The 22,451-nt window shown below is 45.8% G+C and overlaps 11 protein-coding genes across 11 annotated transcripts; 5 read left to right on the top strand and 6 right to left on the bottom strand.

Annotated features, from left to right (window-relative positions):
* Positions 1-644: 644 nt before the first annotated feature.
* V2V93DRAFT_383096 (uncharacterized protein) lies at positions 645-1,373 on the top strand (the record flags this gene model as incomplete). Its single annotated transcript, XM_066912182.1, has 1 exon — positions 645-1,373. The coding sequence occupies one exon, from the start codon at positions 645-647 to the stop codon at positions 1,371-1,373; it is 729 nt and encodes a 242-aa protein (XP_066762988.1).
* Positions 1,374-2,366: 993 nt separating this feature from the next.
* Positions 2,367-4,130, top strand: V2V93DRAFT_329676 (uncharacterized protein; the record flags this gene model as incomplete). Its single annotated transcript, XM_066907632.1, has 2 exons — positions 2,367-3,809; positions 3,867-4,130. The coding sequence occupies 2 exons, from the start codon at positions 2,367-2,369 to the stop codon at positions 4,128-4,130; spliced, it is 1,707 nt and encodes a 568-aa protein (XP_066762987.1).
* On the top strand, positions 4,018-6,187 carry V2V93DRAFT_402266 (ribosomal protein S5 domain 2-type protein). The gene is made up of 2 exons (XM_066912601.1): positions 4,018-4,649; positions 4,704-6,187. The coding sequence occupies exons 1-2, from the start codon at positions 4,473-4,475 to the stop codon at positions 6,075-6,077; spliced, it is 1,551 nt and encodes a 516-aa protein (XP_066762986.1). The 5' UTR covers positions 4,018-4,472; the 3' UTR covers positions 6,078-6,187.
* Positions 6,174-8,380, bottom strand: V2V93DRAFT_139505 (uncharacterized protein). The gene is made up of 2 exons (XM_066906833.1): positions 7,724-8,380; positions 6,174-7,655 (listed from the first exon to the last, which is right to left on the bottom strand). Exons 1-2 carry the CDS (start codon positions 8,237-8,239, stop codon positions 6,270-6,272), a joined length of 1,902 nt encoding a protein of 633 aa, XP_066762985.1. The 5' UTR covers positions 8,240-8,380; the 3' UTR covers positions 6,174-6,269.
* A 50-nt stretch (positions 8,381-8,430) lies between these two features.
* On the bottom strand, positions 8,431-9,594 carry V2V93DRAFT_376670 (uncharacterized protein). Its single transcript, XM_066911808.1, has 3 exons — positions 9,244-9,594; positions 8,797-9,188; positions 8,431-8,740 (listed from the first exon to the last, which is right to left on the bottom strand). Exons 1-3 carry the CDS (start codon positions 9,528-9,530, stop codon positions 8,649-8,651), a joined length of 771 nt encoding a protein of 256 aa, XP_066762984.1. The 5' UTR covers positions 9,531-9,594; the 3' UTR covers positions 8,431-8,648.
* Positions 9,595-9,605: 11 nt separating this feature from the next.
* V2V93DRAFT_376667 (uncharacterized protein) lies at positions 9,606-10,794 on the bottom strand. The gene has a single exon (XM_066911807.1). It carries the CDS (start codon positions 10,718-10,720, stop codon positions 9,749-9,751), a length of 972 nt encoding a protein of 323 aa, XP_066762983.1. The 5' UTR covers positions 10,721-10,794; the 3' UTR covers positions 9,606-9,748.
* Positions 10,795-10,866: 72 nt separating this feature from the next.
* Positions 10,867-12,235, bottom strand: V2V93DRAFT_376665 (transcription factor TFIID-domain-containing protein). The gene is made up of 3 exons (XM_066911806.1): positions 11,809-12,235; positions 11,351-11,743; positions 10,867-11,299 (listed from the first exon to the last, which is right to left on the bottom strand). The coding sequence occupies exons 1-3, from the start codon at positions 12,136-12,138 to the stop codon at positions 11,261-11,263; spliced, it is 762 nt and encodes a 253-aa protein (XP_066762982.1). The 5' UTR covers positions 12,139-12,235; the 3' UTR covers positions 10,867-11,260.
* A 370-nt stretch (positions 12,236-12,605) lies between these two features.
* On the bottom strand, positions 12,606-13,450 carry V2V93DRAFT_393032 (S-adenosyl-L-methionine-dependent methyltransferase; the record flags this gene model as incomplete). The annotated part of the gene is made up of 2 exons (XM_066912491.1): positions 12,606-13,154; positions 13,211-13,450. The coding sequence occupies 2 exons, from the start codon at positions 13,448-13,450 to the stop codon at positions 12,606-12,608; spliced, it is 789 nt and encodes a 262-aa protein (XP_066762981.1).
* A 386-nt stretch (positions 13,451-13,836) lies between these two features.
* Positions 13,837-16,252, top strand: V2V93DRAFT_376657 (Pre-mRNA-splicing factor srp2). Its single transcript, XM_066911805.1, has 7 exons — positions 13,837-13,987; positions 14,068-14,141; positions 14,196-14,250; positions 14,310-14,503; positions 15,082-15,158; positions 15,213-15,309; positions 15,369-16,252. Exons 1-7 carry the CDS (start codon positions 13,939-13,941, stop codon positions 15,831-15,833), a joined length of 1,011 nt encoding a protein of 336 aa, XP_066762980.1. The 5' UTR covers positions 13,837-13,938; the 3' UTR covers positions 15,834-16,252.
* Positions 16,253-16,910: 658 nt separating this feature from the next.
* V2V93DRAFT_139260 (small GTPase superfamily) lies at positions 16,911-18,443 on the bottom strand. Its single transcript, XM_066906832.1, has 10 exons — positions 18,211-18,443; positions 18,073-18,151; positions 17,970-17,975; positions 17,876-17,914; positions 17,778-17,818; positions 17,696-17,714; positions 17,546-17,638; positions 17,358-17,492; positions 17,058-17,296; positions 16,911-16,991 (listed from the first exon to the last, which is right to left on the bottom strand). Exons 1-9 carry the CDS (start codon positions 18,234-18,236, stop codon positions 17,144-17,146), a joined length of 591 nt encoding a protein of 196 aa, XP_066762979.1. The 5' UTR covers positions 18,237-18,443; the 3' UTR covers positions 16,911-16,991; positions 17,058-17,143.
* Positions 18,444-18,790: 347 nt separating this feature from the next.
* V2V93DRAFT_389098 (salt tolerance down-regulator-domain-containing protein) lies at positions 18,791-22,449 on the top strand (the record flags this gene model as incomplete). The annotated part of the gene is made up of 3 exons (XM_066912349.1): positions 18,791-20,825; positions 20,880-22,100; positions 22,154-22,449. 3 exons carry the CDS (start codon positions 18,791-18,793, stop codon positions 22,183-22,185), a joined length of 3,288 nt encoding a protein of 1,095 aa, XP_066762978.1. The 3' UTR covers positions 22,186-22,449.
* Between the last annotated feature and the right edge of the window lie 2 nt (positions 22,450-22,451).

Here is a 22,451-nt window from a genome sequence, read left to right as displayed (position 1 = left end):
CGATGTGCTGGAATATTGTGAAAACAATGGCCGTCCGCATTCCGGCTCTTCTCAATTTAACATGGGTAGCATAGTACTGAATTATGCTATATAGAATTTCGCTGATCAATACCCAATATTGAAAGACACTAAGGCTCGTGCGCAGGGATGGCGGCCGCTTTCGGCAGCAACGAGCAAAGGTAAACAAGCCGGGCCTCAAACCAAGATTGCCTGCTTTAAGGCATTTTCAGGCCAGTCAGACTCATGATATCACTGCAGTTCACTTTCCTGCTCTTTTTTGTCGTGCGTGCTAACTTATGCTGCCAAAAATAGAGAGGAGCACGTGACTAACTGACGCGTAGCAACAAGGACTGACGCGTCCGGCACGCGTTGCGGCTTCTACCGTCTCGCACGCAGGTTGAGGAGTGGCCTCTCCTTGTAGTGTAGTTCAACTCCTTGTCAGGCCTTGCTCGCTTCCGAAATGCATACTGGGTGATAAAAAATATGATGCCGGTACCTCTCAGCACGTGGCGGCCGTCTCACTCCTTGTCGCCGACTCGTTGTTGCTGTTGAATATAAAGGGCTGCTCACCCGTCGCACAATTCTGCTGTTATTTCCTCACACAATTTCGCACCAGCACAGGCAGAAACATCTATTCACTCCAAATGAAATACGCAAAACAGTTTGCAGCCGCCGTCTTCTTGGCCTCGGCCGTCGGGGTAGCCGCTGCCCCCGCTGAAGCCGACTCGCACAAGTCTCCTCACAAGCCTGAAGAGCCCAAGCCTGAGCCCACTCCTACGCCGACTTCCAAGCACTGGGATCCTAGTCCCGAGCCCTCAAAGGCTACCTCCGAGCACTCGAAGCACACTTCGAAGCACACGAAGCCTGTTGCTCCTACGACGACCTCAACGCTAACTGTCACGCCCAGCAGCACCACCGAGGTTACCTCTTTGACTACCGTCACCACAACCCCTTCGTCGACGGCGCCAGTCGAGCCGTCGACCACCAAGAGCCATCACTCGAAAGTACCGGTAACCTCATCGGTTGTGCCTCCTCCCCCGGTTGTCAACTCTACTACTACTGTCCCGGTGCCCGCCACCTCCTCGGTCGTGCCTCTTCCTCCGGTTGTCAACTCCACTACTCCTGCCCCGGAGCCCACCGCCGAGAAGACCAAGGTTCACTCTAGCACCGTCGCGAACTTTACCGCATCTACTCCTACCGCTGTGCCCACCGGTGGCAAGCCCAAGGCCTCCAAGAACCAGACTGCGCTGCCTCCGGCTTCTCACACTCCTATTGTCTTTGAGGGCGAGGCCGGTCATTACTTCACTGAGGTGTCTGTCTATACCATCACTTCTCTCGCTGCTCTTGGTGGTCTGTTCTTTGGAATGATGTAATATCTTCTTGCTACTTCTGTATTATGCTGTCTGTCTTAAGCGATGTGATTTTCTATGTTGGTTTCTTGGATACCCAAGTTTGATGTTAGTTTATTTTATAGTATCTTGTTTTTATCACAGATATCCCTGTATGCCTTTTTGGCTTAATAGTTGCCTTGTAGATTCTACTTTCTTCACCCAACCTTATTGTTTGTTGTATGCGGGCAATTGGTTTTGATTAATATCTTTTTCCTTCGGTTTTTACCTTTCGCATAGGCGAACCTATTTGCTTTTTTTATTGTCAAGATTATCAAGACTTTTTCATATTTGATATGCGAGCAGTATAATGTTTTACTATTCTCAAATCAGATTACTTGCTATGCGTCGGCTCACCTTTCGTATGCTTTATTGTTCACTAGTCCAGATCACAATCATGCTATAGCTCAGCATTTTATTGTTGTATCAGTAATTGTGTTTGGTTTGATTGCTGACAGTTGATGATATGATCTTTCTATTTGACTGCCATTGATAATCTATTCATACCGTTCTTTTTCTTTGATATAAAAGTACTGCAGTATTATATTCGCCATAAGCATGACTCATGTTTGGATAAATATTACTAACATAATGGAATAAGCGACGCACCATTGGCCGGTCAACAGCTGAGCCTCGGAAGCAAAGTGTAAAAATTATTCTAAGCCGCGCCGCTCGATGATCTCAAGGCCAGCGTTTGGTGGGGTTGCTTCCTATCCGGTCTCACTCCTCACTCCTCCTTTCTCTTTCCTTCTCTATCCCTCTTTTGTTTTTATCTATTTATTACGGAATTTGCTAGGCACAATGAGCAGAGCTGCGTTGCTAGTACGCTCAGCCCGTATGATCGCTCGCAGATCAGTGTTCTTAAACAGACACTTGCTACCGGCATTCACCCACAAGCCCTTGTTTCCTCGGCACTCACCACTGCACTCCACCGCCCGCCTCAAGTCGCAGCATGAAGAAAATGAGATCACTGACGAAATGCGGGAAATTCTTGAGGAACCGCGAGAAGTCGACGAAGCAGACGTCGTCATCGTCGGCGGCGGTCCTGCTGGCCTCGCGGCAGCCATCCGGCTCAAGCAACTCGAGCTGGAGCGCGGCAATGAGATACGCGTAGTACTTCTAGAGAAGGCAGCAGATATGGGTGCTCATACACTTTCTGGGGCCGTCATTGAACCTCGAGCTCTCGATGAACTGATCCCAGACTGGCGAGACAATCCGCCAAGTCCACTCACTCCCGTTACGAGCGAGAAGATGCGGTTTTTGACTAGCAAATACGCAATTCCGATTCCAGAGCCACCACAGATGCATAACAAGGGAAACTATATTGTTAGTTTGAGCGAGGTTGTCAAGTGGCTGGCAGAGAAGGCAGAAGAGCTCGGCGTAGAAGTCTACCCCGGATTCTCGGTCTCGGAGCTCGTATACGATAATTATGGCGCCGTATGCGGTATCGCGACCAACGATATGGGGATATCAAAGTCAGGGCTACCAAAAGATAGTTTTCAGCGCGGCATGGAGTTTCACGCCAAGGTGACATTGCTTGCCGAAGGTTGCCACGGCTCTCTTACAAAGAATGTGATTAAAAAGTATGATTTACGGCGAGATAAGGATCCGCAGACATATGGCCTTGGAATCAAGGAAGTATGGGAGGTTCCTGAGGAAAACTTCAAAGAAGGTGAGGTGGTTCATACGATGGGTTGGCCTTTAACGAGGGACTTGTACGGTGGTGGATTTATGTACCATTTTGGCGAGCGCCTAGTCAGTGTTGGTCTTGTAGTTGGCCTTGACTATGCTAATCCGTGGGTTTCACCTTTTCGTGAATTTCAAAAGATGAAGCACCATCCGTTTTATGAGTCTGTTCTTGAGGGTGGAAAATGTATCTCTTATGGCGCGCGCGCGCTGAATGAAGGGGGACTGCAGTCGATTCCCAAGCTCATTTTCCCTGGTGGAGCTCTGATTGGATGCTCAGCAGGGTTTGTCAATGTGCCAAAAATAAAGGGCACGCATACTGCGATGAAGTCAGGCATGTTGGCCGCAGAGAGTGCGTACGATGCTGTCACAACGCTGACGACAAATACGTCCGCAATTGCGCTGTATGACTATGAGGAAAAATTTGAAAAGTCGTGGATTCATGATGAATTATATGAAGTGCGCAATATCCGGCCTTCGTTTGGCAATAAGCTCGGAATGTACGGGGGTATAATGTACTCTGGCATCGATACGCTGCTGCTGAAGGGCAAAGTGCCATGGACATTTCACCACAGACATACCGACGCGGAATTGACGCAACCGGCAGATAAGTTTAAGCAGATTGAATACCCTAAGCCGGATGGCAAGATCAGCTTTGATTTGCTTACTAGTGTCGCGCGAACGGGTACTATGCATGACGAGGATGAACCCGTGCATCTCAAGGTTGCGAATTGGGTAAGTATCTTGTTTATTCTATCGTCTCTATAGAATTGGTTTTCTAACAGGTGTCAGGACGCACACACTACTGCATCGTTCCCCAAATTCAAGGGCGTCGAGAACCGATTCTGTCCGGCCGGTGTTTACGAGTACGTAGCTGACGACACAAAACCCGAGGGTGTGCGATTTCAGATTAACGCACAGAACTGCATTCATTGCAAGACATGCGACATCAAAGTGCCCACACAGGACATTAATTGGCAGTGTCCGGAGGGTGGTGATGGACCAAAGTACATTTTGAGTGAGTACTCTCCTTTTTTGTTTTTTTTTCACCGTTGATTTTTTTGGTTATTTTTCCAAGTGCTAACACTTTTTGCAGCTTAATTCAGTGTCATTGATTAGTATTAGCTACCAGTAGGTAATACACCAACTAGAATATACAGCCAAAAGCCGAGCACACTGTGTCAGGCTAGATTTCCTTGTAGAGTAAGTCACGAGATCTCCAATTCACGTGAATTATATGCGCTTAATGCAGAGGCCAAAGCGCCGGCGAAGCGCAACCGCGCCGGACCGCTACGCCGCTCGCTCCGTATATAAGATAGCTATGTGCACCTTTTTGCCTGCTCCAGGACTGCTATCGTGTATTCATTTGACACGATACAGTAAAAAATAAAGATAACAATGACTGTCGTGACTACTGACGAGAACGTGCCTGAGGTCACCTCACTGGATGAGATCTACTCGACAGTAGATCAGCGAGCGCGATATCAGGCCATCACCGACACCTTTGTCGAGAAGTATGGCAGCGAGCCAGAGTTTATGAGTCGCAGTCCGGGAAGAGTGAATCTCATTGGAGAGGTGTGTATTAGAAAAGACTTTAGCTTGTCGGATACGTATACTGACATTTCCTAGCACATCGACTATTGCTTCTTCTCAGTACTACCTATGGCTATCGAGTCTGACATTGTCATCGCCGTCCGCAAATCAAACTCTCATCTCCTCCGTTTAATAAACACCGACGCAGAATTTTCTCCTTCGACAGTCGAGCTTTCCACAGCCGGAGACTACGTCGAGATTGACAAGACGAACTCAGACTGGGCATCTTACTTCAAGTGCGGTCACCTCGTCGCCCACGAGTATCTTAACCAAGTCAACCCATCGTCGAAGATCATCCCCGTCGGTATGGACATGGTAGTCGACGGCACTGTTCCCGCAGCCTCAGGTCTTTCTTCATCTGCTGCATTCATTTGTGCCGCCGCCCTTGCGACTCTTCGCGTCAACGGCGTCTCTTCAATTTCAAAGCGGCAGCTCACATCTATGGCTATCGTCTCTGAGCGCCACCTTGGAGTTTTCTCGGGTGGAATGGATCAATCTGCCAGCGTGTACGGTAAGCCAGACCATGCGCTTTATGTGCAGTTCATGCCGAAGCTCAAATGCACTCCATTCAAGTTTCCTAGCTCATCACCCCCTCTGTCGTTCGTCATTGCAAATTCTCTTGTTCACTCAAATAAGCACGACACAGCGCCAACAAATTATAATTTGCGGGTTGTTGAAGTTTCACTTGCCGCCGAAGTCCTCGCGCATAAGTTCGAGGTTGAAATACCACAAGACAGCGGTATTGGAACCGGAACTTTACGTGGTTTCCTCGAAGCGTTCTTTAAGAAGACTGAGGGTGCACCGCCATGGGATGGTGAAGTAGTAGAAGGGACGCGCAGACTCAAGAAAATGGCACAGCTTGTTCGAGAAGTTTTTACGAAAAAGGACGGATACACTAAAGAAGAAGCAGCTATAGAGCTAGGTATATCAGAACAAGAATTGTATGAAAAATTCCTGGGGAAGACGCCTGTCAGATTTGAAAAGCTGCAAATTTATGCTCGAGCACTACATGTCTACGAGGAAGCCCTTCGTGTCCTGCAGTACTTAACAACAATGCTCCATCCCCCCTCCGATTCTGCTAGTATTTTCTCATCCCTTGGCTCTCTTATGGATCAATCACATAGTTCTCTAGATTCCCTGTTCAATTCCTCGTGCCCAGAACTCAATACGATATGTAAAATTGCGCGAGCAAACGGAAGTGCCGGGTCCCGTGTCACTGGAGCCGGATTTGGAGGATGCTCGGTACATCTTGTGCCGCTCGACAAGGCAGAGCAACTGAAATCCGCGTTAAAGGAGCAATACTATAAAGTGCAGTTTCCTGGTCTTTCAGACGAGCAAATTGAGCAGGCGTTGGTTGTTAGCAAACCGGGAATTGGAAGTTTAGTGTACACAGGTGGCCGGCCGCTGTGATTTATCCCTTTCTTTGCTCTCTTAATAAGAAACACATAGATTTTTAGAGGCTATAACTGAGTTTATAATAATAGCGGACCGTACGTACTTAAACAGAATCTAGATTATCTTAATTGTATACAAAATGCCATGTAAACCCGAACCCAAAAACAACAAAAACCAAAACTAAGCCTAAATTTATTATACATTATTTCAATTGCCCTTCTGAAGCTCAGCCCTTGGCTTTGGAGATACTCGATAAACAAAATTTGTAGTCCATAGCTGCATAATCTGCGCCTTTATACTTGGCACGGCGCCAAACACAGTTCCAGCCACTGGAAACAATATGTAATCTAATATGTTTACAAACTTCTTTCTGGCTGAGAATCCGACACGACCAAGCGCTTGTTTGATCACCTCGGGTGTAGTTTGCGAGGAGAGTGCAGATGTAATCTGTTCTGCGCGTAACCGTAGCGCGGTGGAGTGAAAGGACTCGTAGAGTAATAGTTGAACTACTACCCCAAAAAAAGCGGCAGTACGTAAATGATTGGTGTAACGTAGCACTTGACCGAGCAACGAGTTCTGCGGTACTGAAATCAACACGGGCATCAACGAGCATGCCAAAACGTCAAGGAAGTAATGTACGGGAAGGAAATGGGCCTCGTAGAGTCTATGTAGAAGAACAACAGTGCGCAAGACAGGAGCTGGCGACATTGCAGCCGGTGTCGCTTTTTGCGCTTTGATACTGTTCCGGGTATTTTCCAGTCGCCCAAGTTCGGCGTCGCAATCATACATTTCCTCGTCGTCAACCTCTTCAAGGGAGCTTGACTGAGCTTGCCGATCTCTTGTCAAAATCATGCGCCAAGTTTCCCGAATCGCATATCCTGAGTCAACCATTCCCCACATATGCCGGCATGCTTGCATGAATCGCGCCGCTGACGAAAGTCTCCATCTCTCCAAAACGCTCATATGTGGCGTCCAATTCTCATGCACAACGTTACAGTGGCTAGCCGGACTGAATACCGACACAGACCTAATCAGTCCTCGTGTCTTAAAATAGCACTTTAGATACATGTGTAGATCCTCGCCGATAGCATCAGGCCCTGTATCCCAAAACCCGACATATCGCGCTAACATCATCGTGATCGAATACACTGATGTCGGTGTCCGCACGCGCGATGAGTCGTATAATGCTGAGATACCGGCGGCGCACCACAACATATCAGCACAGCGGACGATGGGAGAAATCGAATGCGCGTTTCGGTCAAACACAATCGGCGGGACGTACATTGTGAATGTATTTGAATTTTCAGAGTTTCTAGAGCAGTCGTAGCTAATAAATTCAAAATAGCTGCTCAAAAGGTGCGTGTCGGCGTCCATAGTAGTGAAAATCACATTGGTTTGGGAGTGTGTGCGATAATATCTCGACGCCGAACGCGTTGCCCAGGATATGTTTGACGACTTTCCTCGCGCTTCGTCTGGTAGCGCATATGGGTGTAGAGTGTAGGTTATTCGACGAAATGAGGAGAAGAAATCCTTCATGAGCGTCGTGGCTTTTTCAACGGCTGAGTGTTCATGAGCTTCCATTGCCAGATATATCTACCTCATTGCTTGTTAGCTCTATCATACAGAAATTAAATAGATCAAGACACAGTAACAAATCTTACATCATAGTGATTTTTAGCCAGCCTATGACAAGCCAACATACTCAATGTCTCGCGCATAGTCTCGAGAGTCTCTTTGTAATTAGGGATAAAGATTGCATGCACAGCTTCCTCGACCCCAACCTCGAGTTCACTCTCTGAGCTTGCATTACTCTCTAGTGTCTGTAGGACTGAACTTTTACTGTCAATGCTGTCAATGCTCAGATTGTCGTCTTCAAAATCCAAGCCGAAGATTGGAGTTGTGGGATATCTATTTGGATGTCTTGCGCTCGCAAACTTTTTGGCAGTTCTTTCAACTCTGTTGCTTGTAATGTACATGCCGTAGCACGATCTGACAGTGAATGATACAACAGAAACATGCAAAAACAAGGTAAGGGCAATGAAAAGCAAACTATCATGGGCAAATAGGAGCACAGAGAGAATGACTAGAGTAGATATACCCGGAGTGCAACGCACGAGATAAGCAGCAGCTCTCGAGACCGCTGTCGCGGCCGTCGATGCGGGCGAGAGCAGGCGCATCTGCTTGTTCGCAAACACAAGGCTATTAAGGTGCCTGTCCCACGAGCAGAGGGAAAGATATGAGGACGAAAGAAGGCGATGAAAAAGGTGTGGAGCCTTTCAACTCACCCGAGAGTAAATAGCGCCGCACACTAAAACGAGACGCGCAGAGCTGACACTGATTTACTTCCTCTTTTTACAATGAATCTAGTACTGAATTACACTTACATTAGTTTGTAACGGGCGGAAGAATAACCATTGGATATCAAGATATATATACCCGTTTCTTTTCCAACTATTTCATCCTGACTCAATGTGCTCGAAAGTGGCAATAATTTTACTGAACTCATAAAAATCGTTAAAATCCAACCAGATGCCGTAAAAACCAATCATTCCCTGTAGTAAAGATATCCTTGAAGAAACAAAAATGCTATATCTTACTTCTGTACAAATAAATCAAATATCCAACAGCCCATGCCAACAATGCCACCGACGCACATGTCCATAGAATACTTCGTTGCGCTACGTTTGTTATATTAGTCAATTTTATAGTCTCAGCTTTATGATAATAGACTTACTAGCTGTTCGCCGTTTGTGCTCAACCTGCCGCTCTTTTTCCTTTTTTATTTTAACTCGTATAATTTCCATTCGCGATTTGTAATCTTCAATCCGATCAGTGGCTTTCTTGAGCCTTGTCTCGAGCTCATCAACTACCTCCAACTCCTTACAGAATGCATCAATCTTTTCCAACTTGACTGCAAATTCAGTCTGTGATCGCTCATTCTCCAGATCAAGAACGGTGGTGAAATGAATTACGCGCTCATGCATTCTTCTAAGGCTCTCAATATGCTGTTCGATATCTCGTGTTTGACTCATCAGATCCGATTCCATCTTCGTGAGCTTCTCTTCTTCGTCAGGCTCCAGTGATCTAAATAATGACAAATGATCTGTGATATGATCTGCTATCCTCCTAAATTCAAGGCGTCAGCTACTGCTCTTATAGCATAATAGCAATGTCAACTTACTTTGCATGGCTTAGCAGTTGCCAGTCCCGACTTGGCCGCCGCCCGATAGAAGCAGTCTCAATGATCAGTAACGGTGCAACAGAGCTCTTCCTACTGCGCCCACCCTCACTTGGACCAGTAGATCCGGATACACTGATCTGCGGGTCAAGCAGCTGTGCCTCCTGTTCGAGAGGTTGAGCAACCGCATCCGGCTCCCCGTAAGTCGGTTCACGTATGGCAGGCACAGTCTGTCGCGGTCGACCTGACTGAGATATAGGTGTTACTACTGGTGGAACAGTAAATGACATCCTGTCTTCTGATGCTAGCTCCAGGCCGCTGTTACTGAGAATGCCTATTAATGCTATCAACTCAAATATTAAGTGCCAGAGTTGCATGAGCTAGTCTGAATTGGACCTAACCCACAGAGTTGTGCCTTTAAGTTACAATCTTTCTTCAGTCAAAGTACAGCATCTAGCAACTTTTAACTTGTGTGGAATCGCTGATTTCATCCGCATTATGAAGTCGATTAGTTCTCCTGAAAATTGCACCACTTAAATGGCTTTTGTCCACCAAAATTCACTATAGCGCCTACACCACCGAAAATCCCAATAGCACCAAAAACATCGACATCGCCATCATAAAACCGTCTCGTATCATCCTGTTCCTGTTCATCGCTTCCTCCAAGTATATCTTCTCTCATGCTCCATCCACCACTCCATTTTCCATTTCGACACGCCCAGACAGAGCTCTCAGCGAAATCCATTCCAAGCCCTACTGTCTCACCAACTGTGACTTCACCATTAAGAAAATCACGCCCGGAAAGCGAGTCAGCGATATACCTTCGACCGTCGTCGGAATGCACGGCAATGCTGGCACGATGCCAGCCTGGCAAGCGCGAAGATACAGGGTAAGGCTGTGCCAGAAAGCCGATTGCTACCGCCGCCTTTTCCGGTCCGCCGTCCAGTGCTGTCAGTGTGATTTCAAAATAAATACGCGTACGCGAGCGGTCGCGGGCGAGATACATTGGTAAAGCAGTTGCTAATGTGCAGTCTGTTTGCTTGACTGATGAACGAATAAAGATCGTCTGATCTTTACTGCATGTGAGCTCTATCGCCTGCTTTCCGTTCAGCCGACCAAACAGCCCTCTTGCTTTCCTTTTCATCGTCAATCCAGAGGCCTCCGATTCACTACTAGGCACAGTAAGCGTAAACCTCCGCGATCCCCTGATCTTAGTCTCCTCATCTGACAACAAAACAGGCGGCCTCAGCGCATTATGGCGACAAAATTGCACAGCTCTCTCATGCTCATCGTCAGGTGCATGAGAGTACAGTGCTTCTCTGTAAGCCTCTGGAGCAGAGACATACTGCGGTGGTATAGCGCCTGTCGACGAGCTCGTGTACGCGGGACTAGGTTGCTCACGGCGTTCTCCAGGCTGGGCTAATTGGAGATGAGCGGGGGCAACTGGAGTGTACGACGGCAGATTTTCGTCGGCTTGCATAGTGCTATGGTGCTGTGATATTGTAATAATAGAAAGACTGTAATAGTGTTCGTGAGCATTCGATATCAGAAGATAAGAAGCTTTACGATCAGATAAATCAGTCAGACCTCATCAGGCTTACAAACTTATAAAACCCTAAATTCAATCGCATTCATTTCCATTTACAGTCTTTTGCACAACTTTTATGATTTAAAATACTTTTCTGATTTTTTTTCGGCTAAGAAATCTAAATACTAGCAAGCATGAACTCACATATATAGTAATAGTGATAGTAATACAAACACAACTCAAGCAATAAAACAAAACAAAACCCATAAAATGCTCCAGAACCCATAAAACAAAACAATGATCCATTCGATAAGCTGCAAATTTTCATTCTCATCCGACTGGATCGTAAAATGTATGCGTGCTGATTTCTTTTGGTTATAGTATACACGGCACAAACTAAATGCGCCGACCGCCAGTGTTATAAACAATCTAAGCAGCTATTGAGCCTGTATATCATGAGGTATATATAACAGCCAACAGTATCCAGTTGATTTACTGCTTCCGGAACTCGTTGAGTACAGGATATATAGCCTAAATAATTAGCATCATTGTCACAGTATTCCAGAATAACAATTCAATTACCTCAAAGGCCTGATAGATCTCTTCTCTGACCTTTGCACCGGTCAAGACAATCTTGCCTGATACAAAAATCAAAAGAACAATCTTTGGTTTGACCATGCGGTAGATAAGTCCGGGGAACAACTCAGGCTCGTAAGACGAGAAATGTCCGTGAGAGAAAGCCAAACCTTCTAAGCGGATAGGGAAACGCACATCACAAGATCCCACAATATTCTGGATCTTGAATTCCATGAACTTGGCGTTGAAACCAAGCTTCTGAATGATTCGAGCGTACTTTCGACTTGCGAGCTTAGAGTCATCCTCGGACTTTGCACCTGTAACCACCATTTTGCCGGAAGCAAAAATGAGCGCCGTGGTCTTAGGGTCGCGTATACGCATGATGACAGCAGCAAAACGCTTTAGAAGAAACAGTTAACAGATAAACAAACAACCAGATACACCAGGAGTTACCGAGTGCATACCTTTGGATTGTATTCAGCGTTGCGAGCGTGCAACGCGATGGTCTTCAGGTCTAGTCGGCACTCGAGATTGACGGTGGCTACAATGTTCTGTAAAGTTGGGATGATACCCGACACATTGGCGTTTCCAGAAGCACCAGCAATGCCGGGGGTGGCCGCAGGAGTAGCAGGCGCGATGTCCATCGACGGTTTTATGTCAACGGATAGGTCACTTGCGGGCTGCTGCTCTGAAGGCGGAGTGATATCAGACGCGGCCATTGGATACGACAGCGACGTCGGTGAGACGAAGGCCTTCGCTTGAGCAGCGGTGCGCGGAACAGCGAGAGACTCCATTTCTTCCGAGTAGAACAAACTAATGTCACCCGAGAAGGCAAAGAGAAAAAAAATACCAGAATAGGCAGGTATACAATAAACAATAGTCTGTAGTCTGCTTCGGCGAAGGCGCGAGCACGAGCGGGCGGGCCGGAAATATATAGTCACTCAGGTTAGGGTAAGGTCGCATTGCCACGTCGCTCACTAGCCGCTTTTGGAAGGAACGCTATGATAAAAATGGATTAGTGCTCAATATTAAAAGTCTAATTGGGCTCGCCTAAATCTCGGTGTCACAGTTAGAAGTTTTTTTGAAAGCGGCCTTTTCTATCATAAAGCTCTGCATGATATTCTTGATATGCTCTATTCTAGGTGGATAATCATTATGGAGTTCGGTGCTATCGCAAAAATCTTGCAGCATCTATTTACAGATCGAATTTCATCTCTTGATCCGGCTCGTCTTCAAACGCCGCCTCGTGCTCTTACTGCTGCTACCAGATCAGAAATCTCTTTTTAGGCTCGACTGGAAGCTCATCTTCTTCTCTATGGGCATGTATAGTCCACGTCGTACCGAAGTGAGATCTCTCCTCCTTGTCAATCATCAGCCCGCTCTCTCGCACAATACCTCCAACATCTAGATTCCAGCGACATCCAAACACCTCAGCTCTGGGTGCTGCATTTTTATCTAGTATCCTGTTAATAAAGTCCCATGTTCCTCTTCCGTGCTCAAGCAGGATGATCCGTCCTCCAGGCTTCAAAAGCGATTGCATGTGCTTCAATGCCGCAACTGGATCTTCATAAGAGCATATGCCAAATGTTTCATAAATAACATCGTATTTTTTATCGACTGGAAGATCTTCCGTCCTCGAAACGATAAACTTGGCAAATTGATATTTCGGAAAATTTGTAGCAAACTGCTTCCTCGTCTCCTCCACCATGCGCTCTGCCGCGTCTACAAACGTTATTGAATTAATCTTGCCTGGAAGATTGAGATACTTCACATTGCGACCAGTTCCGCACCCAACTTCCAAAACATCTCCCTGTAGATATGTAATTAGTAAAATCGTCTGATTTGGCATTAACAGCTGTGACCCACGGTAAGTTGCTTTGTGACGTCCTTCCTCCAGAATGGCAAAAACATGAACTGCTCATCTCGATTGATAATGCTGTCGTACCTTTCCGCTAGGTCCTCATAAATTGCTCTAGTATCCCGAGTTTCTGCATCCTTATACTGCCCAGCGTCTGAAGCAATGCCATAAGTGAGATAATAATAGGCTCCACCGACAAAGACCAGATAGAGACCGACAGATACAATAACAAATTTCCGCCTCCGCATCTTCAATTCAACGGGACTAATTCCATGTTTGCCAATACGTTCGGTTTTTCCTTCTTCAATGATAGTCTTTTCTGGAGGGAGGAACGTTTTTCGTGGTATTTTCCGTCGTTTCGGGTCTGGAGGCGGAAGCTGCGTTTTCGAGGACGCGTACCGAACGAAATTCATAAATGATCTCTGAGACAGTTTACACCGGCTGATTAAAAGCGACATTTCTGTAAATCGAAATTTTCAGTAGAAAGTGTCCTCGATTTACTTATCTCGTCAATTATTGCTATTTGCTCTCAAGGACTGAATAACGTAAGATGTAGTCTGAATATAATTTCAACCCTAATCCACAATATCTTAGTTAAGGTTTTCAGTGTAGGGGCAAACGCTGCTCGCTCTCCTTCGAGAATTCTGCTTGTATTCTTTCGATCCTGATCCAGCAAAGTTTGTGTTGTACCGTCAATATTCTATTTCAAGTGTTAGAAGTTGCAGAAATTTCAAAGATGTCATATTCTGAAGTTAGACTATTTATTCGCCCGATCGCGCGGGATGGTATGTGAAAGTCTTCTCCAATTGTGGATCCACAGTCATCTTTGACTTTGTATAAGCATCTTAACAAAATTTTTTTTTAGCGATTCGTGACGACATTGAGGATCTTTTCAAAGGATATGGAAAGATTGTTGAAGTCAAACTGATGAGCGGATTTGTACGTTACTGGACTGGTTGACAGGTATTAATAGAAGCTAACTTATTTTGCCAGGGGTTTGTTGAATTTGAAAATGCTCGTGATGCTCAAGATGTCGTAGCTGAGTTCAGTATGTTAATTTTACAGTCTTTTCTGCTTATTGGAAATCATTACTCACAAATGTCGCAGACAACAAGGATTTCATGGGTGAACGTCTTCAGCTAGAGTTTGCTAAGCGCCGTCGCGAGCGTGAAGATCGCGGCGACAATTATCGTGATCGCGACAGCTTCCGTGACCGTCCCGAGCGCCGCGAGCCCCGTCGTCCTCGTCGCAGTGAATTCCGTATTCAAGTCTCTGATCTTCCAAGCGAATGCTCGTGGCAGGTATGTTTTCCAATCTGTTTTCGGCCTCTCCAGCCCTTCCCCGGTTGATCAGTTATTGCTTGCGTGGGATGCAACATCTCCCTCTCAGGATCTTGTAGCAGCTCGATGCTGTGTCGCTATTCAATTACTTAGTTCTCTCCATTTGCTGCGTCCTTTATTTTGGCCGGTTATCACTATAATTCTTTTGTCCTTTGTTGTCTGTGGATCCGCTTTGTTATCTCCATCGTGTTCTCCGTCGTGTTATTTGGTTTCCGGTTTTGCCGTGGCTATTTTCTTTGTTTTTCTTCATTTCTAAGGCCGTTACTTTAGAAATTGCATTCAGCTTTTTTTTGTGGTTATGTCCGTTCCGTGTTTCTGCTCAGGTGGCGTCTTCCGATAATTTTGGACCTGTAATTTGTTTTAGGCTATTGGAGCTATAGTTGCGGATCCGATTTTTTTGTTTCTTTGTTTTATAGTACCTGCCTAAGCTAGCGCAGATCTACCGAGTTCTTAGTATAAGACAAGATTCTGTGGCGCACTTATCTGTTATTCTTTGGGACTGATCTGTTTAGCAGCTGTTTAATTATTGTCATATTTAGGATCTGAAAGATTTTGCGCGCCGTGCCGATGTCGAGATTCTCTATGCTGATGTTTCTCGTGATCGTGATGGCACTGGGTAAGTGCAACAGTTCTAAAAGTTAAGAGAGGAAGTGATTAACGCCATGATTAGTGTTATCGATGTCGGACATCAAGCCGATCTTGATGTTGCAATGGAGAAACTTGCCAACGAGGATGTTAAGGGTGTTCGCCCTACGCTTAAGGACGAGGTATGTTATTTAATAGTTATTCTTTCTAGATTTGATTATATCTAACAATAGCCCTTTAGATCGTTGATTTGTCTCGTGAGCGGTCGCCTTCCCCGTATCGTCGTAGATCCCCTCCAGCTCGCCGCTCTTATGGCGGTGGTCGTTACAACGACGACCGTGGCGGATACCAGCGTCGCGATCGCTCTAACTCCCCTCGTCGTGACTACGGTCGTCGCGGTGGCGACCGGTATGACAGACGTGACCGTGGCGGCCGCGGCGATCGTGGTGACCGCGGTAATCGTGGTGAGCGTAATGATCGCGGTGACCGTGGCGACCGTGGCGACCGTGGCGACCGCGGCGATCGTGGTGACCGTGGCAATCGCGGCGAGCGCGGAGAGCGTGCAGTGGTCGCAGACGACGGGTCTGTACCTCCGCCACCCCCACCTATTGCTGGCGAGGATGGTCCCACTAGTGAATGGACTGGAGAGGACAAGGGAGCGGATGCCAACGGCGCGGAGGGTGCTGGAGCTGAGGATACTTGGTAGATGTTCTCACTTTGTTTGTCAAAACACTGTGCAAAAAGTTAAGTGTACACCCTGGATCCAAGTTCGAATGTTTTTGTTATTTTTTAATTGATTAAACCTTTATATCTTTTGATATCTGTTACTGCTTGAAAATTGCTTTTGATTACATGCCCTATGAATTGCTTCTTGTTTGTATTCTTGTGCTTCGGGGTATTAGTGTATTTATAATAAAAAAACCGACTGGGCTTGTTTTCTGATATTTCCTGCATGTTACTGATGAAATGCTATCTGGGTCGAATTTACTAAGTAGGACACGGCGATCTTATTTGGGTCTGCAGATTCTTGACTGGCAAAGGTGTTTCTTCAAATTTCTCAAAAGGATAAAAATGTTTCCGCCAAAATTATAACGTGAAATGCCTATCGTCATCAATACTAAGAAATCCGCCATCGTAAACACTCAAAGAATCACATAAGCCAGAAGCCGAGGAAACAAAAACCCAAAGTATAATAAAGCAGAAAAATAGCGCAAAGATGCAGTTTGCGATATGCAAAGCATAAATCTCACAATCTAATGCGAGTCTCGACATTAGCAAAAGGAACGGAAAGAAAGACAATCAAATTTGACGCCCTAGTGATAAATAACAAACAAGAAACCAATTAAAGACCCATCGATAATGAACGTGGTACTCCCAACCCCCCAAATTAATACAATTTTAACAAAGAAACAACCAAAAGACACATATGCTAGTTGGGACGCAGTAAATGAGAGTGAAACATAGAATACAAATATGAATATAGTAACCCACGCAGCCAAGATCAGCCGCGGATAAATGAGTGAATCCAAACTAACCGAAATTGATACCAAAGCCAAATAAATGAGCAAAATCACTGCCGAAATAATATGCAGCACTTTATATAACAAAAATAACATAACGAAATTGTGATATCGCTATAGACGCATGCGAAAAACGATAATTAAGAGTATGGTGACGAGAAAAGGGAGTTTTCCGTCTACTGTTTGAATGTAGACCAAAATGCTGTGTAAGGAACGGCGAAAGGATCAAGGGCTTCTGTTATTAAAAAAAACCATAGTAAGATATTCAAGAGAGAAACGAGAGGATGATGTTGAGATTGTCGTGAAAAGAACAAAAAGTCGCCGAAAGCAAGCAATTAAAAGGGCTTTTCATAATATTAGTGTTAGTATAACACAAGAAAAAAGTCAGCAGAGTCTTAAGAACTTACTACTTTTATCAACAGAAAAAAATGCGGCATAAATTTATCATGAAAACTGAAAGGATGGCGAAAAATCAAAGGGATACTCAAGCCTTGAGTTATAAAATCACACAGCATCCTGCGGATTGTCGCTGACCAACTAATAAGCTAGCTCGAGTTGCAGCTTCAAACACGTTATCGACACCCTCGCCTGTCAAAGCTGAACACTCCAAGTACTTGCGAGCGCCCACCTGACGCGCAACAATCTCAGCCTAAAGTTGAAAAATATTGTTAGAAGGCGACTTAAACATACTCTTAAAATCATAGGCATACTTCTTGTTGCGTTACAAAACGCTGACTGCGCTTCCGAACCTCCTCAATTGCTTGCGGATCTTGGCGAAGATCTTTTTTAAGTCCAACAAGGATGATTGGGATGTCGGGACATATTTCGTTGATCTCAGTTATCCACTAGCAACAAGAAGTAAGCAATTGCAACATAACCTTTGAGATAAATAACTCACTTTCGTTGTGACGTTTTCGAGAGAGTCCGGGGTATCGACAGCAAATCCAACTAGGATAACATGGGCTCTGGAGTAAGAGAGAGGTCGCAGTCGCTATGGGCGTCTGTTAGCAGCGTGAATATGTGAGCGAAAACTGAAAGTGGCATGTACCTCATATTCTTCCTGACCTCTAGATTAACGCGTTAGTAACATGTAACATTAGCAGCAAAAAAAACAGAATTCATTTACATACGCTGTATCCCACAAAGCAAGCTGAACCGATTTTCCATCAACCTAATTATGCGTAAATTTCATCTTCTTTATATAATCATATTATTAATTGAAACGAACCCGACAGTCAGTGACATATGTCTCAAACACCGTAGGCAGCTGGACAATGTTAGATAAATGGACAAATTATAGCACCGGGTTGGTATAATCATACATGCTCCTGTAACAGAATTGTTAAGATCATGAAACACCATATTCACTAGCTGAAGCAGCTAGACACGCAGCGCAGAGCACTCGCAGTAACTAAACTGACGTACCTTAGGAAATTCTCCAAGAGTGAAGACGCTCAAAAGAGAGGTTTTGCCGCAAGCCCCATCGCCGACAATAACCAGTTTTCTGTACAGCATGTTAGCTTGGCTGAAATTGGCGAACAAGCCAGTCTTTGCGATACTTGCCGGCGAATGGCGTCGCGGGAAGACATTTCGGGGAAAGTCTAGCTGCAAAAGTAGAAGATATATTTCGTCGGGTAGACCCAATGAGATCAATAACGGTCGAAGAGAAATCTCTCTTGAAATAAGAAAAGATATACAGATAAGATGCTGAGCAGGCGCATTTTGCGGAGTGACCGCGGCATTCCGCCAGCCGCATTTTCATTAAAATCTGATTTTGAAGATTACGAAACTGTATTTTTAAAATTATTCTAGATAGCACCTCTTCGAGCCACGCAGGAAGACAGAATACAGCTAATTCAGTAAATTCAAGGAATTGCAATTAACTTCCTGCTTATTATTTACGATGGAACTTTCACATCAAATGTACCAAACTTGTCATTACCAAATCCGGATATTATGTCACAAATCATCATACGTTAGCTAACGTCTAGCCTGATTACATCACATGGGTATTTTCAGTCACGGAACACTATGCGTTTGGTCTGAGAAATACGCCGAAGAAAAGAAGCAGGGGGCGGCACCTTCGTCGCAATTGGAGGACCACGAGCTAATCGCCTACTCGTAAACCACAGCAATCATCAATATGGCAGCGCTTTCAACCGGAATTTCGCAGTCTGTCGCGCTTGTTTCACAGCAGGATATACATCATACAGATATGAGCATCCAACAACAAAATCTCACGACTTCTACAGCAAAGAAGAAGAAGAAAAAGCGCAAAGGTGCTAGTAGTAACGCATCCACCGTCTCCACCGAAGAGAAGCAGCAGTTACAGCTACAGCAACAACAACAACAACAGCAACAGCAGCAACAGAAGAAAAATGATCGGATATGGAACACAAATACCAGCGAGGAACGTGAGCGCATAAAAGACTTCTGGCTGTCACTGGGCGAGGACGAGCGTCGCTCACTAGTGAAGGTTGAGAAAGAGGCCGTTCTACGCAAAATGAAGGAGCAGCAGAAACACTCGTGTTCATGCTCAGTCTGCGGTCGCAAGCGCATAGCTATCGAAAAGGAACTTGAGGTTCTCTATGACGCCTACTACGAGGAACTTGAGCAATATGCAAATCAACAGCAAAAGTTCGGTCCTGTGCCACCCCCCGCTCTTCGCCCTCCATATTCTCCACTAACTTCTCACCACCATCACCATCACCATCACCATCATCATAGTCCATCGCCACGGGTACGCGAAATTGCAATTAGTGAAGAAGACGACGAGGACGACCTCTTAGACGAGGACGACTACTCCGATTCTGAAGCACCGGAACTCTTCAACCACGACATTTCTCGCGATTTCTTCAATTTCGGTAACTCACTCACCGTGCAAGGCGGTATCCTTACTGTAGCCGACGACCTCCTCAAAAACGACGGTAAAAAATTTATTGAAATGATGGAGCAACTGGCTGAGCGGCGAATGGCTCGCGAGGCTGAAGCTTCCGTTGTAGCCGAGTACGAGGACGACGATGACTACGACGATGACGAAGAAGACGATGAAGACTATGAGGATGATGAAGATGATGATGAAGCAGATTCCATGAGTGAGGAACAACGAATGGAGGAAGGCCGACGGATGTTTCAGATATTTGCTGCTAGAATGTTTGAACAACGAGTACTCACCGCTTATCGAGAAAAAGTCTCACAAGAACGCCAACAGAAATTGCTGGAGGAGCTGGAAGAGGAGAATAGACTACGAGAGGAGCGCGAACACAAAAAGGCCAAAGAAAAAGAGAAGAAGAAAGATAAAAAGCGACAGCAGAAATTGGCAAAAGAAGAGGAGCGGAATCGCCGCGAAGCTGAAAAAGCCGCTGAAGAGGAGGCTCTCCGTGCCGCTGAACAGCAAAAGAATGAAGAAGCTCGCAAGCGCAAAGAAGAGCAACGTCTTAAAAAAGAAGCTGAGAAGCGAGCTTTGGATGAAGAGCGGATGCGCAAAGAGGAAGAGCGTCGGAAACGCCAACAGGAAGAGCGAGACCGAGAAGCTGAGCGCGAGCGAAAGCGGAAAGAGAAGGAGGAAAAGGAACGGACGAAACGTGAAGAGGTTGCACGAAAGGAACGCGAACAAAAAGAACAGAAGGAACGCGACTTGCAAGAGCAACGCGAAAAAGCTGAGCAGGAGAGGAGAGCAAATGCTGAAGCAGAGCGGAAAGCGCAGGAGATACATCAACGGCAAGAGAGCGAACGGCTTTTGGCTGAGCAGGATGCTCGCGAAAGAGATGCTGCTGCTCGTGAACGTGATGCTGCTGCTCGTGAACGTGATGCTCGTGCTCGAAAAGAACAAATGCAGCGCGACGTTTATTCTAAGCGAATTCAAATACAACAGCAACAGCTTCAGCAGCAGCAGCAGCAGCAACAGCAACAGCAACAGCAACAGCAACAACAGCAGCAACAGCAGCAACAGCAGCAGCAGCAACAAGCGTCAGTTCAGCAGTTCCAACAGCAGCAGCAAGCATCGGCTCAGCAGTTCCAACAACAGCAGCAACAAGCCCAAATTCAAGCCCAACAGCAACATGCTATGCGTCAAATGGGTTACCCTCCTACAATGTCTCAGTTTATGGTCAACTCCTCTCTTCCCCCTCTCGCCTCTATTCCGAAACTTCCTCCGTTGTTTGGTACCAATGCTTCAGGTAGGAAAGTCTTGGATTTCAATGGATAAGCACACCATCTAATTAGTTTTATAGGATCTTTACCTCAGCAACGTCTCTCGTCAGCTCCTAATTCCATACCTTCACAGCAGCAGCAGCAGCTTCCATCTCAATCACTAGCCTCGCAACCACAATCACAACAGTCTCAATCTGGGGGTATACAGCAGCCTTTGCAACGAGCATTATCGACTTCTGCATCATCATCCTCTCCATCACTTCTCTCGCCGCCTTTGAGTGGAATGCCTGCAGGCTCCTCTTCGCCATCGCAGAGTGTGACACAAGCCCAACTTGGATTTGGAAGTTCTTACGGCAATGTCGCTGGGCAGAACTCGCTTGCTGGCATGAGTTACAGAGGGTTTTCGTCGCCGTTGAGTGCGAACTCGTTTCCGTCAGCACCAGGTGTAGCTCCTCAGATTCGGCCTCAGGGCTTAGCGACTGCACAGACTCGCTCCTTTGGCAGTGTGGATTATGGACAGACTGCGCCACCCTCTGGATTGACTAATGGATTGAGCAATGGATTGAGCAGCGGAGGATTGAATGGCTTTCCATTTGCGGTATCCGCTACTCGGTCTTCAGTTGCACCTATCGGGCTTGGTAGTTTGTCATCGTCGCCTGTAATTGGCAATTCCACCATCGTTAATGGTCACTCTCCTAATTCGTCGGTGATGGGCGTATCTCAGGTAACAATTGATTCAGGTGTTGTTGGATCTTCAGCAACCTCAACTCCTGTATCGACTGATAAGCACCTTTCATCGAATGGGTTCGATGTGCTCGCCCCTACGTCGCCTAAATCCAAATTGATTCAACGCCCACATCCCATTCAACGCCCATCTAGTACAACATCAAAGAGCGATGATCTTCATGGCTCGTCGGCGTCTAGTGATGATGTGCCGCCTGTGATGGGTTCCCGTGCGCTATATTTTGATGATTTGGATGAGGAAGATGCTCCATTTTTTGCGCCTAGCGCGAGACGTCCTACGCAGCTGGCTGCTAATGATATTGGTAGTACAGCAGGCGTCAGCAATCGGTCTTCCTCGTGGTTTGGCAATGGCGGAGGGCATTCTGCATTTTTTCCGGAGTCTACAGGATTGAATGGTGCACCACCGATCGCTGGTATTCCGGGAGTGCGTACAGATCTTGTGGCATCTGCCGGTGCTAGTTCGTTGTTTGATGTGCCGAATACTTGGAATAGCGCTGTAAGTATTCCAGGTGGGACTACCGCTGCATCTGGGTCCATTCCTGCTTGGCTTGGTACTTGTAAGTAATATTTTCTTATTCTTATTTTGAACTAGCCAACTAACTCGTTAAAGCAGCCACTTGGAACGATTCTGGGAAACGATAGATTTTTTTTTTGTACTCAAGTAAATAGTCTTTTTTAAATCGCGTCGTTTTACTATTTTTGTGTACTGTGTATTAGCGCTTGCAGTTTAATCCGATTATTTCTACCCGAGGTTTGCTCTTGCGGTCTGACTAGTTTTTGTTTTTGTTCTCCTTTTTATAATTTCGCGTGCCGTTTCGTTTTATTGTTTTATTGTGGGTTTTGATCATTTTATTTTAACGGTTTTGTTTCATTTAATTATAGTTTGCCTTTTATCATTAATCAGTAGG

The sequence above is a fragment of the Kockiozyma suomiensis genome, assembly GCF_038497685.1.
Source record: "Kockiozyma suomiensis strain NRRL Y-17356 unplaced genomic scaffold V2V93scaffold_21, whole genome shotgun sequence".
NCBI classification, from domain to species: domain Eukaryota; kingdom Fungi; phylum Ascomycota; class Lipomycetes; order Lipomycetales; family Lipomycetaceae; genus Kockiozyma; species Kockiozyma suomiensis.
The sequence above is the reverse complement of the archived record's forward strand: the minus strand, read 5'-3'. Positions and strand labels throughout refer to the sequence as shown.